The 19,742-nt window shown below is 32.3% G+C and overlaps 1 protein-coding gene across 6 annotated transcripts in view; it reads left to right on the plus strand.

Moving 5' to 3' along the window:
- LOC106467977 (semaphorin-1A-like) overlaps positions 1 to 19,742 on the plus strand; it is a 135,508-nt gene that overhangs the window by 38,280 nt on the left and 77,486 nt on the right. For all 6 annotated transcript variants that reach the window (XM_022396864.1, XM_022396868.1, XM_022396877.1 and 3 more), the window contains exon 2: positions 3,169 to 3,374. In XM_022396864.1, coding sequence (XP_022252572.1) covers positions 3,245 to 3,374 — 130 coding nt within the window. In that variant the 5' untranslated portion in view covers positions 3,169 to 3,244. The remainder of the gene's footprint in view (positions 1 to 3,168; positions 3,375 to 19,742) is intronic.

The raw sequence follows: 19,742 nt of genomic DNA on the forward strand, positions 1-19,742 counted from the left end.
TACTCCAGCTAGTTATGCAATATAAACAACAGGCTTGATTAGTCCAGCCTAGTTTTAAAGATAATACTGTAGTCTGTAGAGCGAAAAAAATAAATTTGGACAACATTTTGTACATCTATCAAACAGAGTGGTTTTTAATGACCTTATCCAAGAAAGATTCAAAACACTATATATTGAGATAAATTCAATATAGTTACAAAAAAATCACGTCTTCTGCTACGGTGAATTTGAGTTTCCAAAAGTAGGGATTGCTAATGGCTCATCGTCTCTGTTAACATTGGCTCCCTGCCATATTTTCAGTTAGAGAAAAAATGGCGCAATTAAACCAACTAAAACTAAATACATTCACCAAGTTTATTTATTGTTGCCACATTTCATCTTAATATATATATTGTATTAGAAATTTTGTTAAAAAATAAACAACTTTGACTCCATTTTTAGCATAAATTTGTGAAATATTAAAGAGATTTGTATGTAATAACAATTAAGTTATATGCCTAATATCACTGAATAAACACTGATAAAGCACTTTTGGTTACTGCCAGAAAGAAAAGAAAATACTTCAAAATTAAACGATAAGAATTATTTATTTATTTTTGTTAACGTAATTTTCTTGTTATAATTGCCTTGCTACTATATTAGCAGGTAATAATATGCTCCTAATTGTTGTTCATTATCAAATTTATTTACAATAATTGGATGAATAAAACTGCTAAGTGTCTCCACCATGCTCTGATCAAGACGTGTGTTGGCTTTAACATCATGCCCAGGGATGGTGATTATATTGTCTCCAATTATTGTTACTAAATCCATGATTAAATTCGTAAAATGTAATATGACGAACAACTCAAGCCAAGTCGTATTATCCCGACGTTCCTCCCTATGTGTAGATAGACGTCTGTGAAAATGGCAAGATTTTGTAATCATAAACTAAGTGTTAAAAACAACATGGAAGTTTCTTTATGAAATCTGGCACGTAAACATTTTATTTACAGAATCTCAAAGTTGACAATGTGGCCTCTCTAAACTAACATATACTTAATAATCCGTTTGTTGACATACAAGTTAGAATTCCACCTTCTATGGTTTGCAGAACATTAACAGTGTCAAAAGTGACGTTGAAAATTCAAACTGCAAGTTACATGTAAGTGGGTATTAGCACTTTTCTTTGTGAAAGAAACCATCATTTTTAATTTTAAAAAGGAATTCCGGAAATGTTTAAGGAGCTGATTACTACTTTTAAAAACAGCCAATCATCTATGAAAAATCATTTTATTTGCTTTAAATTTCAGAGAAATGCATATTCAGTCATTAAATAATAGCATAAAGCAATACTCAAAAGTGTTATCGTGTTAAATAAATTAATGCAAAAGCCTAAAGTTAAATTTTCAATATTTTACATTGAAATGTTAGGGATTCTACACTGTTCTAAGTCGCTTGTATATTTTTCTGATGGAAAAAAAAATCGAACTTCGATCAACTTTCAGATTTTGCAAGAAGATAATCACTTTAATCGATGAAGAGCAATACCATAAATGTGCCAGACTTTTCCACAGATAACGTTAAAAAATAAATATTTACAGTTATTATGGCAATCACTCTTTGTAAATTGTAACGAGCAAACTGGAAACCATTTTATAACCTTCTACCAAATATGCGATAGCTGTAGAGATTTTTTTATTATAGATGAATTGTATTCCCAACGTTGTACTATTATGTTTTCAGTGTCAAACAGAACAGTGATTTCCTAGAGTTTTGCTTCAAAAACTAAATTATGACATTTAAAATATCTAGGACCAACTTTGAAGCTATATATATATAGACTTCCACCTTTGAAATTAGGCTTTTATGTATAGGTAACTTTATCACTGATTTCAGTCTACCATTGTCATTATAAACATAGGCAGGGATCTCTATAGTTCATATTTATTGCCATATTCAAAAATGTACAGAAGCCAAGAAAAAAAAACAATTCATACAAACTTGTGTTATTATTTTTTGACAAAATTCAATGATTAATTTTATTTAGTTGACAGGTTACAACATTGTAAATATTGGCAACAAATAATAAAATATTCATATTAATAAGTAAGAAAGTTGATAAAATGTTCATTGAAAACAAATCATATTATAAAGTTTTATAGCATTTTTATTTATTTTTTGCTCTTTACTTTTGTAACAATAATTACTTTCTACTGAACTCATTTTTGAAATAAACTTTGTGCAAGTGGAAGATGTACGATTTGATATATTTTTCCTGTATTTAATTTAAAACGTAGGAGTAAGTAGTTGTATTTAGAAATTTTCTCAGAAAGAAACATCATATGGTATACTATAGTTTAACTTTTTGTCATTGTTAACACTAGTAAATTATTTAAAAGAATAGTGAGATATTTTGTATTTATGGTTTATTCAAATAATGAAGTAGGCACATCTTTAAGCATGTTATGAAATTAATTTTATTTTGTACAGTTTTTTAAAAGTTTGACTTGTGTCAAGGCAAATGTGGTTTTAATGTAAACAGAAAAATATATGCATTACAGGGAACGCTTAGACCTAGACAAATAAATTGGTATGGAATAGCTAATTTCAGAGCATATTTTTACAATCTCATAATTATGTTTTAATATGCGTGTAATATAATTGAAGATAGTAAATATTATTACATTTTTAAAACATTTCTTATCAGATAGTGTATGTGTGTGTATTCTAGCATGTCAGTGTTTTTACTGAATTATAACGAAAATATGAAAACATAAATATAAAAATGCACAAGATCACTTTTGACATTATGCCATAAAGAAAAACGTGGAGGTAAAAATCCATTAATAGTGCTACAAAATCTATCAGATTCCTTGTGCAAGATGTAAGCCTAACAGTGCTAATAAATTCATGATTTCTCATTGTCACTCATTGTTTGTGACAATTGGAGGATATGGTAACAGCCCTCTCTCATCAAAAAATAAATACAAAACTCATGAAAATTTCATCAAAAATAAGATGTCAAATGAAATCACGTTTTCAAATTGTCAAGCAATTGGACCAGTCAATTTGCTTTACCAAACTTACAAGTTATAATGCAGCTTGCAATGATTCAACAATGTAGGTATTGTGTGCTGGACTGTTGAAATAGTTTTATTGATTTATTTTTCTTTTGTTTTCTTACAGATTATCTCATAAGCATGATGCCATGGTAAATAGGGTAATGTAGACTCTGTTTGAAGACAGTGAATTCAACTGAATCATGGTAAACTTTGATCAGGTGTGGACTAGACACTTACTTTTGTTTGTTGTGATATTGATAATTTATTTCGTTTCTGAAGCAAGAGGAGCGTGGCAAAATAGTGTCAAAGCCAAGGTTGTTTCCAAACTTCGTAAGTTATTTTTTCAAGTAAATTTTATTTATTAACACCCTTACATATTTTTATTTTAATTATAAAAGTGTTTTTTTATATTCATACACGTTTTTCATTAACTATGGTATCTGTTTGTTTGTTGGTAAGTGAACACGTTTTTTATATCCATGCTTGATGCACATACTAAATCATTTATTTGACTATATGCAAACCAAAAGAAGGAACAAGACAACATACAAAAACAGTGATTAATATCATAATACTTATGATACTTTCAAAACATGTTTTGAAAAACTTGCATGCTTGTATCTCATAGTTTTTGGTTGAGAATTAATAAAGATCATGATATGAAAGTACTTTGTGTTTTCACTTTGTGTCTTCTGTAAAATATACAGTAATCATAAAAAAACTTTTGTTTTGTAATTGACTTAATGGATTTTTCCTTACTTTTAGGTTTTTGAAGCCTAAAAACACTATATATTAAGCTGTATATAAAATATCTTTTATCAAATACTACAATATTTTTTTATGTTTTATGGGATTCAGTGAATATAATAATTGTTCTTTTTTTTATTTATCATTTCGAAATACTGGTCGACATTTGGTAAAATTGTGAAAACTGTGTTCTTATGAAACTAGGAGAGTATTGAGACTGGTAGATATAATTTGGTCCTTGTGGAAGTGGAAAAGGACCTTAATTTTTCGCTTCTAAGAATCAACATATTACTTTTCTGTTGATATAAAATCGCATGTAGATATTGTTTGAGTGTGTAGTTCTATTTTCTATGCATTTGAAATGTATAAATAATCCCTATGAATTAGTTATGTTGTTATTTGAGAGAGAACTAGATGTTTTGAAAATAGCGTACTGTCACATTTTACTACAAAACTTAATGTACAATATTTTATTTTTTTGTTAATACTTCTTCACTATAAATCCAACAAAACTTAGTGTATGATATTTTATTTTTTGTTAATACTTCTTCACTATAAATCCAACAAAACTTAGTGTACAATATTTTTTTGTTAATACTTCTTCACTATACATCCAAGAAAACTTAGTGTACAATATTTTATTTTTTGTTAATACTTCTTCACTATAAATCCAACAAAACTTAGTGTACAATATTTTATTTTTTTGTTAATGCTTCTTCACTATAAATCCAACAAAACTTAGTGTACAATATTTTTTGTTAATACTTCTTCACTATAAATCCAACAAAACTTAGTGTACAATATTTTTTTGTTAATGCTTCTTCACTATAAATCCAACGAAACTTAATGTACAATATTTTTTTAAATACTTCTTTACTATGGAGAGGCACTTCTTTTGACTTGAATAAACATTTTACGACGATTGCAATTGTAATCTACAGTTAAATCAGTCAAATAAATAAATGAATACCAATATTTATTCATATTTATTGCACATTAACTGTCTAGCCTAATTAAACAAATATTTTTGTGTGTGTAGATTACTAAGAAAAAGGTGATGTATGTATATGTTTGTGTATGTGTATAATACAATTTTTTAATTTCTTCGTCTTTTTGTGAGAGTACGAACATAATTAACAGTTATTTGGTTTCGTCAGAATTTGTAAAGTTTGTTTGAGTTTGTAGTCAAATGAATGTGTGGCAGTGTTTCTGCATGAACTTTTCAATCTAGCCATTGGCGAGAAAGACTAGATCGGAGGAAGGTCGGTCACCTTGACCCTCTAGGTGGCTGATCGTCTTACCCTTAGGCTGTTATACCTCCTTCGTTGATACGTTAGAGCCACCATGCAAGCTGGTTAGACCAGCCATCACCTGGCAACTAAACTCCCTTAGTGGTTTCTGTATTTCTTGTGCATGTATATTGCCTTGTATATCATAGAACAGGTTACTTGTTTATAACGTGTTTTTAAGGTGATGAACTTTCACTAAGCTTAAAATTGATAAACACGCACATTATGGGTTTCAGGTGCGATCTTTGAACTTGTAATGTTGAGAATTGTTGGACTTGTATTAGTTAACAGTTGTGCTGAGGCTCTAGTAGTTTCCTTGCAGTTATGAATAAAAGTTTGTCTGTGTTGTAATAGTTCATTTTTGTTTTAAGTTTCAGGACGTATATTCCAATACTAAACCTAGATGATAGATACGAAGTTTGAATAGGCTCTACAAAAAAAAAAAAAAATGCAGTGAATCAGAAATTATATAAGTGCACCAATTCAAAGCTTAAGTTACAAATACTTTAAAGTGATTGAAAATAAGTATTACTTGTTTACTGACTTTCAGCGTAGACTTTCATGTGCTAAATAGAACAGGTTGTGGATACAGTTTAATTGGCCCCTAACAATTAATTGCATTTTTGTTCTAAGCATTTCTATACAAGTGTATTTCAAATAAAGCAATCAAAATGGGCCATAAAATATATTAACTTGTTATTAAAGGTATAAATTCCAACCACTTTCAAAATTATTTCGTTCATTCACCAGTGCCAACATGTAGATTTATTCCATGCTGCTCTGCTTTCTTCTTTAAGCACCTTACGTCCTCAACGCTAGAATCCGGGTTTCGATACCCGTTGTGGGCAGAGCACAGATAGCTCATTGAGTAGCTTTGTGCTTAATTACAAAACAAACAGACCTTACGTCCTTTCTCAAAGTTAATCTTCACAAAACAATCGGAAATATCTGATTATGAATATCTACCTTTTTATGCATGAACGACGTCATTAACAGAAGTAGCTATAGATATAGTGGAGAAATATTGTAATAATAAATTATTATTATTAGCGGAGTACCTAGAATTTTCGCGTTTTGTAAAATTGAGTGCTGAAAAAAAGATGTCATGTAAAAGTAGAACTGTGATGTCAGGCCACGCATAAAATCATTACTCTGATAGAGTCTTTACGTTTTCTGTAGTGTTTCCTAATATATTTCATTATATTAACTTTAATTGCCATATTTATAGCTAAACAGCTGTACCAGTTCTAGGTTTATTTTTGGCACATACACAAAAAAAGACGTTTCATACTTATCTGAAACATTAAACTGGTAAACTATGGAAGTTTCAAGAATATCCTTTCTTCATGGTGGTGCAAGATTCCAAACTCCTCTGGCAATGCTCTAGTGGGGGACATGTCCCCAAGTCAGTAAAATAAGTAAGAGATACTGGATTAGAAAACAAAAAGGGCAAAGTATTTACGCATCAAAATGGATTGCTTGATATTTTGGAAACTATGGTATAATTCATGTTAATGGCCTTTATAATGGCCGTTATATTCCTTTATTAATAACATTAAATTTGCGTGTTATTTAAGATTCAGAACTACTTTACAACTTTACAGAATGAAACTAAACATAAAAGGCTGTATAATAGTCAAGTTTGTCAAAGGTTTGTACATGGTTATGATTAAACATAATTTTAATGCCTTCTGATAGTGTAAAGTAAATTCAAACTTAAGTCTTCTAAACAATGTTGAGATAAAAGGAAATATCGCCAGTTTTTACGGACGTTCAACTATGCATCTGCTTTGATATTATTTAGTCATTTTGAAACCGTTTAGTTATAAATGGTAAGCTTGCAATTTTTTCTTCTTAAAAATCCCGTTTTTTTTAACGCACTTCATGAGAAAAACAAAAACAGACAAATGTCAGAATTTAATAAACTTGTAGAACTACGGACTGTGCTCAACTTTTGTCCTCCTTCAGTTACTATCTCGGGCCACTAGGCAACTGTAATGTTAAGAATTACTGAAAAAAAAACGTGTTGCCCTTTCTCATATGTACAGTTTCTGCTGCCTCAAACATTCTTTTTTCAGCTCCTACGAATTTCTTATAGCTAGGCTGCATAACTTGAACATCTGCTTGTGTGGTAATTACTCGCATCCTCCGGTGAGACAGCGGTAAGTTTACGGACTTACAACGCTGCAATTCGGGATTGATTCCCCGCGGCGGACACAGCCGATATGTGGCTTAGCTCGAAAACAAACAACCAGCCAACCACTCATCACTCGTAGTGGTAATTATACTCTTAGGTATCACATTTAGTTTTACAAGGAAATATTGATGAAGTATGATCTAAAAACACACATTAATGGAAATAAGAACACAATATTTCTACTACTGTGGTGAGTTTACTTAAATAATGTGAAGTGTCAAGATAACCTTTATCAACGAGGTGAGATTTACAAGTAAAGTTTTCCGATTATTATAGGTTGGCAAAAGCTAGTAAAAAAACTCTTTTGTTTTGCGAGATGTGCGGGTTCGTTTCTAAACGCATCATATAATTACCACGGACCGAGGAATGATAAGGTCATTGTTTCATGCTTGCATTATTGGTTTACCGTTTCTTCATCACAGTAGACTTGAGTGTGACTAAGCCAGCTTCAATATCATGAACACTCATTATTGGTTTACCGTTTCTTCATCACTGTAGACTTGAGTGTGACTAAGCCAGCTTCAATATCAAGAACACTCATTCCGTCAGTAGTGTTTCTAAAATTCATTCCAGTTTAAAGGTTCATACGCGTTTCATTGCGTCATCATGACTAGAGCATTGAGCTGTCAGATGTGGTAATTGCTCACACTTATAAGCACTACTGGTTCCGGCCTAATTTTCAAACTGAGGACCAGCTAGTTCCAATCCCAAAATTTTCGGATTGCTTCGTACAATATTAACTTTATAAACCAATTTTATATTACATTGTGAAACAGTATACTTCCATAGCTGTATTTTAAAACAAACGTTTCCTTTTCAGCCTTCCTGCCAATTGGCTGACATCACATTGTAGACCGATGTGACCAACACCGGTCAATAATGGATCGGTGGTTGGGAACCATTACAGTAGAGCCCCCATAGAATTCACTTGAAAAAATACAATGGAGACGGGCCTACTAGTAGTTTAAGGTGTGGTGTACTAATCCTCTGATAATAAAGTGGGAATAAAATGTGTCAAAATACATAAATATACTAGAAATAAAGATACTGTTGGACTGTAGTGATATTAATTCTTGTGTGTTTTAAGACCAATAATCGTGTCCACAAAGCGTGAAGAAATGTTAATCTTGAAAGCTTGTATTTTGAAGTTGAACATGCATAGTAAGTTTTATCGGAGGTTATTTCATAAAATAACTGACCGAACCGGAATGATCATAAGACATCTAGGTAATTTTAAATACATTATTACGAGTACCATTATATTAACATTTTGCAATTTGCATTTACATTTATATCAATTTCTGTCGTTTTTATTGCCGGTCGGTGGTGTTGACTAGTTGCCTCCCCTTTTATCACTTCAAAACTAGGGACAGTTAGCGCAGATAGCCCTCGAGTAACATTTCGCGAAATTCAGTAAAACAACTTTTTTTTGGGGGTAATACATAGTTACATCAGATACATATATACAATTATAAGTACCTGCAAGGATCTACAGAAATAGCACACACGCAAGTGAAGTGTGATAATACGGAATTATCAAAACGTTTAAATACATGCGCGAACGACCTCCAAGAAAACTGTAACTTTCGTTATAAATACGTGTTATTTCAATGTTTTCATTGTTTCATGTAAATAACATTCAAAATATTCCGTTAATATAATATACGTGATGAAATACGTTTTTACTACATTGTATATAGTGAAAAATGTTATAATGCTATAGATTGAAAAGGTTGGTGACATGGTCTTTACATTATATAGTGGGGCTCTTGGAAAGGAACGATTGCTGATGGCTAAGGCAGTAGGCCCTTTGGGCCATATGTCATCGGGTTCTGGCTGGCTGCCAGGCGGGTGTAGTCGATTACTATTCTGTTACCGTACAAAGCAAATGCACAGGAGTGAGTGAGTCTGGGGCCAGCAAGAGCAGACTGAATGTCGCCTCCCCAAGTGGGGTAGACTTTAGACCTAGACACGGCACGCAGATCTTTAAATGATTGTTAGAGAAAATGACTTGCACACATTACACATGCCAAAGAAAATGCCATTGTGGTTAACAAGCAAACTTTTGTATAGTAAATCACTTGGTAATATTGAATATTCATCAATGACGTGTCATTCCGAAAATGATTGTAAGCTCCTCGCAAGTACATGTAATAGTGTATATAGGAAAAATTAACTTTGATAAACATGATCCTAGGTATATAATTATTTCATTTTGTTTATGTACTGTATTAAATAAAACACATGGAAGGTAAAAAAAAAATGTCTTAAGTTTAGGGCAAGATGAAGCATACGTATAACATTAAACATAGATTTTATTGGTTAAAAATTTGCCTAGGTATAATTAAGTTGAAATTGTTTCTCACAAGAAAGCTATAACTAAAAAAAGCCAAATTTTACAAATGTAATATAGCTTTTAAAACAAACAAATAGAGTCTACGTTTAATGTAAATTAAAAAAAAATACACTAGAGTGCAAAAAGTATACTAAGATTGAGGTAGTTTATGCATCTGCTAAAAACATTATGATTTCAAATTATTATTTTTGTTTTCATAACCAAATATACTTAAGTATGTTTCAATAAAGTGTATTATGTACTTGTTAATTATGTTTCAATAAAGTGTATTATGTACTTGTTAATTATGTTTCAACAAAGTGTATTATGTACTTGTTAATTATGTTTCAACAAAGTGTATTATGTACTTGTTAAGTATGTTTCAACAAATGTATTATGTACTTGTTAATTATGTTTCAACAAAATGTATTATGTACTTGTTAATTATGTTTCAACAAAATGTATTATGTACTTGTTAATTATGTTTCAACAAAGTGTATTATGTGCTCTGCGAAAATATTTTCCACCATAATGGCATATTCACATAAACAGACGTTTAATTAAATACTGGATACTCATGAAATAATCATACACTAAGCTTTTGACAAATCTCACTGTAAGTTTATTGTTCTAAATCACTTAATTTTTGTTTAAAAAGAAAAAGAAGACGAGTTGGATCATGGAAATAATGAGAAGCAATTTAAATTTATAATAATTATCCTGTTTATTCTCAGTACTAGAGTAAACCTATCTACTATTTCTAAAGTTATTTATTGTAAATTATAATGTGTGGGTTGAAGTAGTTCTTTAATGTTGTTGAATGTCATGTTTTACTCATAAGTCTATTCCTTGAAATGGAATAAAACATTTTTCTGTTAGTTTTACATAAGAAAAGGTTCAGGGTAGACGCATGTAGTCTTCCACGTGTGTTTTTTTGTGTATTTATTTGTACATATTGGGAATGAGGGAAGCAAACTTAAAACAATGGAGAGCTTTAACGTTCAGAAAGTGTAAGTTTAAAAAGAATATAGGACACAGGAAGGGTTGAATGCCGTCAGCAGTGAACAATTTGGTATCAATACAGTCACGGTGAACGTAAATATCTGTAAGGGAATGTGGAGCAATAAAAGATAGAAAAACAAGGCTCTTGGATAGGAATAAGGGGCTGCAATTAAAAGTGCTAAAAGACTGTGGGGTGCGTAGATCAATACCACAAATGAAAATTGGTGACAAAATTAGGTGGTATGTAAATTGGAATTGGAAGTCTAATGTGAGTCATGAAGATGATGCACGTTAAAGAATAAGAAAAAAATATGCATGTAATGCTACTAATGTTAAAAGTAAGATACTAATAGTAACTTTTTTGTCAGAATGTTACTGTAGTATAAAGTTAACTATATGTTTTTTTGTATTTGAAGTATGATTGTATCATGTAGTTTTATAACTTCATGACTGTGAACGATGTGATTTTGAATTATCCTATAACATAAGCCAATACAGATTTATAAAAGCAAAAATTTACATTTGTACGTCAAATATATTTTGAGAAAAATCAAATATTCCTGTTAAAATATACAGCTATTTTGCTGTTTATGTTGCCGAAGGATTGTTTACAAATACTCTTCGTATAATCTCAACTCACTATGCATCCTTTATGTCCTATTTATTGGAGTACATATTATGGTACACAACAAAATAGGACTGTTCGGAACCTGAACATGTATACTAGTCTGTCATACTGTTCCTAAAATTTGCCTAAAACTCCTCTTGTATTTGATCTTGAATTCGTAGTTTGCTTAGGGTCATGAAATTAATATTGTCTACTTATAAATAACCACTTTTATTTGAAAGTAGAAAAGCAGTAACAGCTTTTTGATCACAGTGTTGTTTTTTTTTTTGTATTTGAAGTATAGTTGTAAGATAAATTCTTAATTGTGAACGATGTGATTGTGGTTTATTCTATAAAATTAGCAATACGAATTTCAAAAGCAAAGTAAGATTTTACATTAGTGCGCCAAATAAATTTGGTGAACAATGAAAGAAAACTGACAAGTTAGCTTTAGGGTGCTAAGGAATTACATTATAGCTCTGTAATTCCAGAAATAAATAGATCTAAACTTCACGTTTTAAGTATTGGGGGTTAAAGGATTTTCTGTCGTAAATATGTACTTCAATTTTGAATGGAGCATTGCTTCAGGTTGGATTGGGTTGAAATTCGGTGGTCTAAACTTCATTAAATGTCGTGATGCGAATGAAAATGTTTATTTTCTTCTTTTTTTTTAGGTGTTGGGTTAAAAGACTCTTTGTCGTAAATATGGACTTCAATTTTGAAAGGGGACGCTGCTACAGGTTGGACTGGGTTCAAATCAGGAGATCTAAACTTCACTAAATGTCGTGATGCGAATGAAAATGTTTCTTTTCTTCTTTTTCTTTTCAGGTGTTGAGGTTAAAAGATTCTCTGTCGTAAATATAGGCTTCAATTGTGAATGAAGGCGTTGCTCCAGGTTGGCTTGGGTGTCTGAGCCCGTTGCTTCTTTGACACACTGCAAGGTTTTCTGCTTTCATTGTTGAATATTAAATACTTCCTTCTTCTAAATGTTGTGGTCGTAGGAATATCCTTCCTGGTAAGTGCTCTCACAAATTTATCCAGCTGCAAGAATACCCATAGCGAAATTGCACGTTGAATGGTCGGGGATTCGTTCCGATAAAGTACATAATAAAGTTAATTTCAAATGACATTCTCACATATGTCACATACAATATATGTGTAATTTTGTTATTTCTTCTTCTCCGAAAGGAGATAGCTTTGCTGTAAACTGTTCGCAGATAATTTTATATCAAAGGTTTTTATTTACAATGCGAGTATATTCGGTCCTCACTCCAACTAAGATGTTTTGCTTTGCATTTTCATTTCATTGGTTATCTCATGCCTTTTTGTTTTAATTGTTGGTTTTTATTGAACGAATCCCCCTGGTGGGTCGGCGATAAGTTGACGGATTAACATCGCTAGCCCCCAGTGGCTCAGCGGTAAATCTGAAGCCTTATGAGGTTAAAACTGGGTTTTGATACCCGTGGTGGGTACTGCACAGATAGCCCATTGTGTAGTTTTGTACTAACTTACTAACAAGCCAACAAAAAAGTGCAACTCTAAAATCCAGGATTCGATACCCCGTGGTGGACAAAACGTATACAGTTTTTTTGTGTAGCTTTGCGCTAAAACAAACAAGGATATTGAACACTGATGTTTTAATTAGCAACGTCAGCGGATTAAAAGAAATTACAATGGTATTATAATTTTAAAGGAATGTACATGATGCTTATTTGGAGTCAAGCTGTTAAAAATGTGATGACCTCAAAATATGTCTTACGCGGATGAATACCATATTTGTTATTACTATAAATGTTTTTGTTGCAAGCCGTCTTTGCTTTAGCCACTTTCAAATTTGTTGTTTTACATGTGTTAAAAGAGTGTTTTGTGGATGTTCATATTCCTGGGGAAAAGTTAATTACTTTTCTATATAGAACAGTTATTTTATTGATAAATAATTTTGTCGGGTTCAGCTGCAATTACATTTGGCGCATAGGACAGCGTATGTAGACACGTGTATTTGTTTTTCATTTATATTTCATAGTTACCCGTAGTGTAAGTGTACAACAACGGTTTTTGTAGCAAGCATAAATTTCTAATATACGAGTTACTGTTAGTGTACATTGATGAAATGTTTCTGTAATTTTCTTGACATATATTTCACCATATTTTAACTTCTCATTAAGTTCTAACATCAAATATTCGTGTTTTTTGTTGTTGTTTTGTGAATCTTGGTTTAATTTATGAATACAATCTCTCTGAGAAACCCTACTCCTGTAAAACTAAACAAACAGAATTTTCATAGAATTCAAATAATTAGCTGTTTTTACTCACATTAATCATATAACGAATGTTACATTTAAAGTTCGTGGTACTTGTACGTTATTTAAAAAAAAAGCAGTGTCGTGGGCGTAAATCCATTACATTACGTGAATTTGATGGGTTAGTAGTGGACAGACTGTATGTGGGTGAACATGTAAACACCCAGGAAACAGCTCATTAAGATTGCTTTTGAAATATAAAACAAAAACACTACTGAACAATACCAGTTCACCAAAAGAATCCCTTTTCGTAGTAGTACATCTGTTCATTTGTGTGTGTGTGTGTTTTTATGGTACTCGTATAATGACATTTTGCTCCATCATTTTACCGTGTCTTGTCGTGATGGGAGGGGTACAGTGACGTAACTAATTAACTGATGAGTGTCATAAGCATATAAAATACCTATAAGAATGGGCATGTATATTGTTAATAAAGGACTTGTTAGTTGAGTGTAATGTCATATGAGGACTCGGAAAATGGGGGAGGGGGACTACGTAACATAAAAGAAGGTTGGTAACGTTGAAATATTTCCAGAAAGTAAGACCTCGTTAAAAGTCCACCACTTCTTATTATTGTAACCCATAATAATAATTGTTGAAAAAGCTAGGCATATACGTAGGAATCTAAAAAAATAGTAGAGCTACAGTCACGTGTGTGCGTCAGGTGGTGGGGATGAAGGTTAGTTAGTAATAGTATTTAACCCAAATGCAGATATGTATAAAAGTCAAACTTTTAGTTGTTATGCTCATTGAATGCAGCCTTTAATATTTTAGGTTGTGTACTCATGTCAAACTCGAATATAAATAATGTGCTGAAAGAATAGAAGAATTTTGGGTATATTAATGCCTTAGTCTAAAAAAATATTTTGTGAAAAGTGCAATTTTGGAAGTAAAATTCTCGCTAAGAATTTTGATAAGAATCGAGACTTCCAGGTATGAAACCAATATTGTGTGTGGAGGTCCATTCTTCTGTATTTCACTGATGAACAGCAGCCCATAATCCTCTCATTATTGCTGTAAATGTAAGATGCCAGTTTCTTGGTGCCTTAAAAGTTCAAATTAGGGTGAAGTATAACGTAAAGTTATAATTGGGAGCATTGAATCCCACTACTTATTATTTGCAATAGATGAGATGAACAGTTTGGATTTGATGGCATTCTGAAATGTATCTTCAATATTACTGTCATTCTGACCGTAAAGTTGATATCATAGCATGAATCTGCTTTGGCTGGTTTGGATTTGGTCCACAATAATACTTTAGGAAACCATAAAAATGTTTTTCATTTGTCATTCTGGATGATTGTGTACTACTTGTATTGATGGGGGTTCTATAAGAAAGAACCGTACTTTTTTTACATATAAAATTTGTTTGTTAAATATCTACAATTTGCCTCTGCAGACCCAGACCCATTGACTACTCTGGAACGTTTTGGAATGCTCCTTGAGGATCAGAAAAAATGCAAAAGACACCAATATTTTACTACACTTAAAGCTGCTTTACATTAGGAATTACGGCTTATTCTACACACACACACACACACACAGCATTAGTTGGTGTCAAAGGTTCGTAACAGATTGTGATTACCACTGAAGATGGGCCTACTCCATATTAAAATATGACCCCAGTATTGAAATACAACACTACTCTTCATGATGTGTTTCCCAGTAGTTTTGGCAACACAATTCTTGTAGAAAGAGAGATACGTGGACGCGAGACTAAGATAATATTATATAATAACACAAAGAAATCAGTATTCATCATCATCGAATGAATATTTAATTTTTCTTGGTAGATGAAGGAGATCACTCCATGAAACTTCACTTTGAGGTTTCGGTAGGATGTTATAATATTTTGTATAAAGCTTTGATGTTTTGTCCTAAAAAACAGACGTAATGCACGTAAATATTAACACACAATTTCCTATTAGCTCATTTACTGAACGACAATGTACACATACTTGCAAGCATTGGAAGACAACATAAGAAATGTGTTGAGCGAACGGCGACGTCTGTTGGCTAACTTTTATTAAATTATTGATTAGATATTAAAAATATCTAAGACTAATTAAAAAGTTATAGGTTACAAAAAAAGGCTCACTTAGATTCTCGATATTTCGCCTCATAATTCTGCGTTAAAGTATATTTTTAGTTATTATCTACGTCTTCAGGAAGTTTGTCTGAAGTTTAAAGCGTTGTCATTAGCAACCTAAACGATCTGTTACCACAGTAAGACATTAAGCGAGCGGAACATATGTGGTGTAATTGCACGCAACGCAAAGTAGTTAATATTTTTGATTGAAGTCTGTTTTTCAGGAATGAAATATAATAAATATTTATGGTAATTTATCATAGAAACTTTCAAAGTTTGACAAGGTTGCTACAAACTACTGTTATTCTAACGTTTCTAAAATAATATCGAAAGTAATAGTCACGTTAGCTCATACAGCAAGCAAGCTTTTGAATTCTAAGAACACCAGGGGAAACATCTGCAGTAATTATCCAGAAATAATAAATTGATTACTTGGATCGTCAGCAAATTTCAATGCAGGAGAGTCGCCAGTTTAATTAGTGTAAGTATTATAAGCTTAGACAAAGACTTAAATAGTTTTTCAGTAAACAGGTTTTAGAGTTGCATATAATTTACGCCATGATACATGAGGCTTTACGACTTGAAAAAAATATATTTACGGACGGATAATTTTAGCAATATTTATAATTAACACTTAATTCCGTTTATTTTGTGTGTGTGTGTGCGCGCGAGCGCGCACGCCGAAATTATTCATATTATTGTAAGAAAATAAGCTAATTTAAACCTATATTACCACGTGTTAAATATATGAACCTGAGTGTAAGCTTCATTTTAATTGGCTTCTGTTTAGACTGCATGATATGAAGATTTAAACTGGTGGTTAGAGCGCTCGACTCGTAATCTGCATGTCGCGTTATCGAAACCCATCACTAAAAATGCTCGACCCTTCAGCCATACGGGCAATATAACGCGACGGTCAATTTCACTATTCATTGGTAAAGCGTAACCCAAGAGTTAGCACTGGGTGATGTTGACTAACTGTGTTCCTTCCCTTTTGTCTATCACTTCTAACCTAGTGACAGTTAACATAAACAGCCCATGAACAGTTGTGTGCGAAATTCAACAAAAACAAATAAAGCGAACATACTGTTTGTTTGTTTGTTTTTGAATTTCGCGCAAAGCTACACGAGGGCTATCTGCGCTAGCCGTCCCTAATTTAGCATTGTAAGACTAAAGGGAGGGCAGCTAGTCATCACCACCCACCGCCAACTCTTGGGCTACTCTTTTACCAACGAATAGTGGGATTGACCGTCACATTATAACGCCCCCACGGCTGAAAGGGCGAGCATGTTTGGTGTGACAAGGATTCGAACCCGCGACCCTCAGATTGCGAGTCGAGTGCCTTAACCACCTGGCCATGTCGGGCCGCGAACATACTGAAATGATAGTTATTGTAATAGTTAAAAATTGGGTTTTAGTGAAGGTAGATATAAATTCTGAAAACTAAAACAAAAAGTTTACTTTCCAAATACAAATGTAATTTATTATAGATGACACTTTGGACAACTGCAGTACAAAGTTTTACTTTGAAAACGACACTAGATGCTAAGGTGATATAAGGATTTTGTGGATGTGTAACAAGTAAAAACTCTCTGCCATCAGGTGGATCTTGAATTTTGAACCGTAGTTGCTGCGTTGTTCTAAGTTCCTCACTGAACCTGACATTAAATTATTTGACAATTCATTTCGTTATGCGATGTAATCAGGTAGAGAAAATACACGAGTCAATTTTTAAATATCTCTCTAACACGTGTATTTAATGGTTATCTTGAACTGTCACAGGTAGTAATATTAAAATATCCAAGGGTATTGTAGTGGTTCTAATTTCTTTGGTCTCTCAAACAGTATATTTGCATAGAGTAGTATTTTTTAAAAACTTTCCAGCAGAACTTCATTAACTATATGATTTGTGTATAGGAGTTTACATACTGTTTTCCCAATAACCTAAAACTATCAGCTGTTTATAAGGTGTGCTTATGCATTACAAAAAATTCGCGAGATGCACACTTAACTGTTTAGCCAACACGTGGTGTATCGATCTTTACGTACTTGCTTTATGGCGTTGTTGTTACAGGACGTGTTTTAGGGTTAACATGAAGCAATGGAATTAAAAAAGAAACGAGAACAACTCTCGGAAAAAAAGTAACGTAAATGTTTACCTTTTAAGTATGAAGTATCATACCTTCATAACACAATAAATCAGTTGGATAAGTTCTCATGCACGTAAAATTTCTGAGCAAGTCTACAGTCTCAGTATGTGTAAGGAAACAAGTTTTAAAATTCACCTGTAGATGGCGCAAAGGTCTTGTGTCGCGATTACTTTGTAATGACTTTTTTTTTTCTTCTGTACATCGGTCTTGTTTACTATTTAGTCACTCATATTTTGTCAAATGCATCTGATGATATGGATCCTTGGCTATATTATCTTCGAAGGACTTGATGCTCTTCCTCATTAATAAACAAATACCGTACTGTACTCAATGATATTGGATCGGCTTCGCGTCTATCTTAACTTGTATTTATTTTCCCGTCTAGTGTTTATAAAGTCTTGGTGTGTAGTTTTAAAAGCTGGCGCCCTTTCATATTATGAATTTATATTTATTTATTCATTAGTAGTGCTAGTTGGGTAATATCCTTAATAATTAACTGATAATTTGAAGCAAAAATACATAAAACTTTCTTCTATGGAATTGTTATGGGTGTGACGGATTTATTATTATACATTTATTATAATATCGATGTTTGTTTAAATTAAATTTATATTTAGAAATATACATAACTTGTACTGTTAAATATGTATTGCGAAACTCACGCTTATTCTCTGAAGTTGTAGAAGATTCTCGAGTGTAAGAATCAACAATATATGTGTGTGTGTGTGTACTTATACGCTAGTGTTAGCGTCAGTATTGTTACTTGAAATGAAGTTTCGAGAAACGCTCCACACCCCTATAAATATAACTAATGCGACGCTCCAAAAACAGTATCTGTTATTGGTTTGCTATAGTTGGTGTGCTATAAACTTCGGAATCTATAACTGTGATTGTTATAAAGCTTATTAATCGGAAAACTGAAGATATTTGACCAGGAACATTTATAAAGTTCGAACATTATACAAATCATTTAACTGTAGTGGATTCACATCGACCATTAGTATTTCTACATAAACGTTATGTAACTCCATCGGTGGATAACTCGGCCTGTTTGGCTAGCGAAGAATGAAGAACAGAGCTAGTCAGCTTCCTGTTAAGTAAATTGTATCTACATCAACTCCAAATTAACTCGCTCATCGTGAACCATCGATAAGATATCAAGGAAGTATATACATCGTTGTCTGTAATAACTATTTGGAATAACTGTTATTGTAAATTGTATTATTGGTTGTATATTAAAATACATTTGTATTAAAAAAAGAAAACTGTGTGTATCAAACTTGTTGGCAAATATCATAAATTGGATATATATATATCGGCAATTATTTAACTACTAAATCTAATCTACAGCTTAACTCAGTTTTAGGCTATTTGAAATTGTAATACGTAACATGGGTCACAGTGTACTGTTGCCATCTTGAACAGCCCTTACTTCATTGCAACTTAATATACGTCTCAGGAAGTGTTCTTAAGTTTTATTAGAGTGTACATCCCCTTTACTTGGTTATGAGGTAAGTCAGTAACCTTTTGCTGCAAATGCAACAAGCATACTCATTCTTAACTTTTTCTTTTCTGCAAATATGATTTGTTTCACGTTTAACTATATACCGACTGTTCGCATAATTTGTAAAGAGTTCTTAGGCTGCATATGGACTATTCCTAGAACTATGGTTACTGCTGCTTAGTCGGAAACCAGTTGTCTAACCTTCCTTTGACATTTCCTTAAATTTGCGCCGGTTTCACATTCCTTTAACAGAAAATGTATCTGCCTTAACTAGAAGCACCTGTCAAGCCGAATATGCCAAAAAGGACTTGTTTTCCATATTTGTATAAGTTTCCATGTGAACTCGGCGACCATGATCATATCTGTCTCCATCTTGAGTTGTGTTAGAAGGCTGATAATATATATTGTGGATGGGGATACACGGTCCTCCTTGAATATGTAGCAAAGGCCTATGATCATATCAGTTGCACTGACCTGT

This window comes from Limulus polyphemus, unplaced genomic scaffold, assembly GCF_000517525.1.
Source record: "Limulus polyphemus unplaced genomic scaffold, Limulus_polyphemus-2.1.2 Scaffold84, whole genome shotgun sequence".
Lineage (NCBI taxonomy): Eukaryota > Metazoa > Arthropoda > Merostomata > Xiphosura > Limulidae > Limulus > Limulus polyphemus.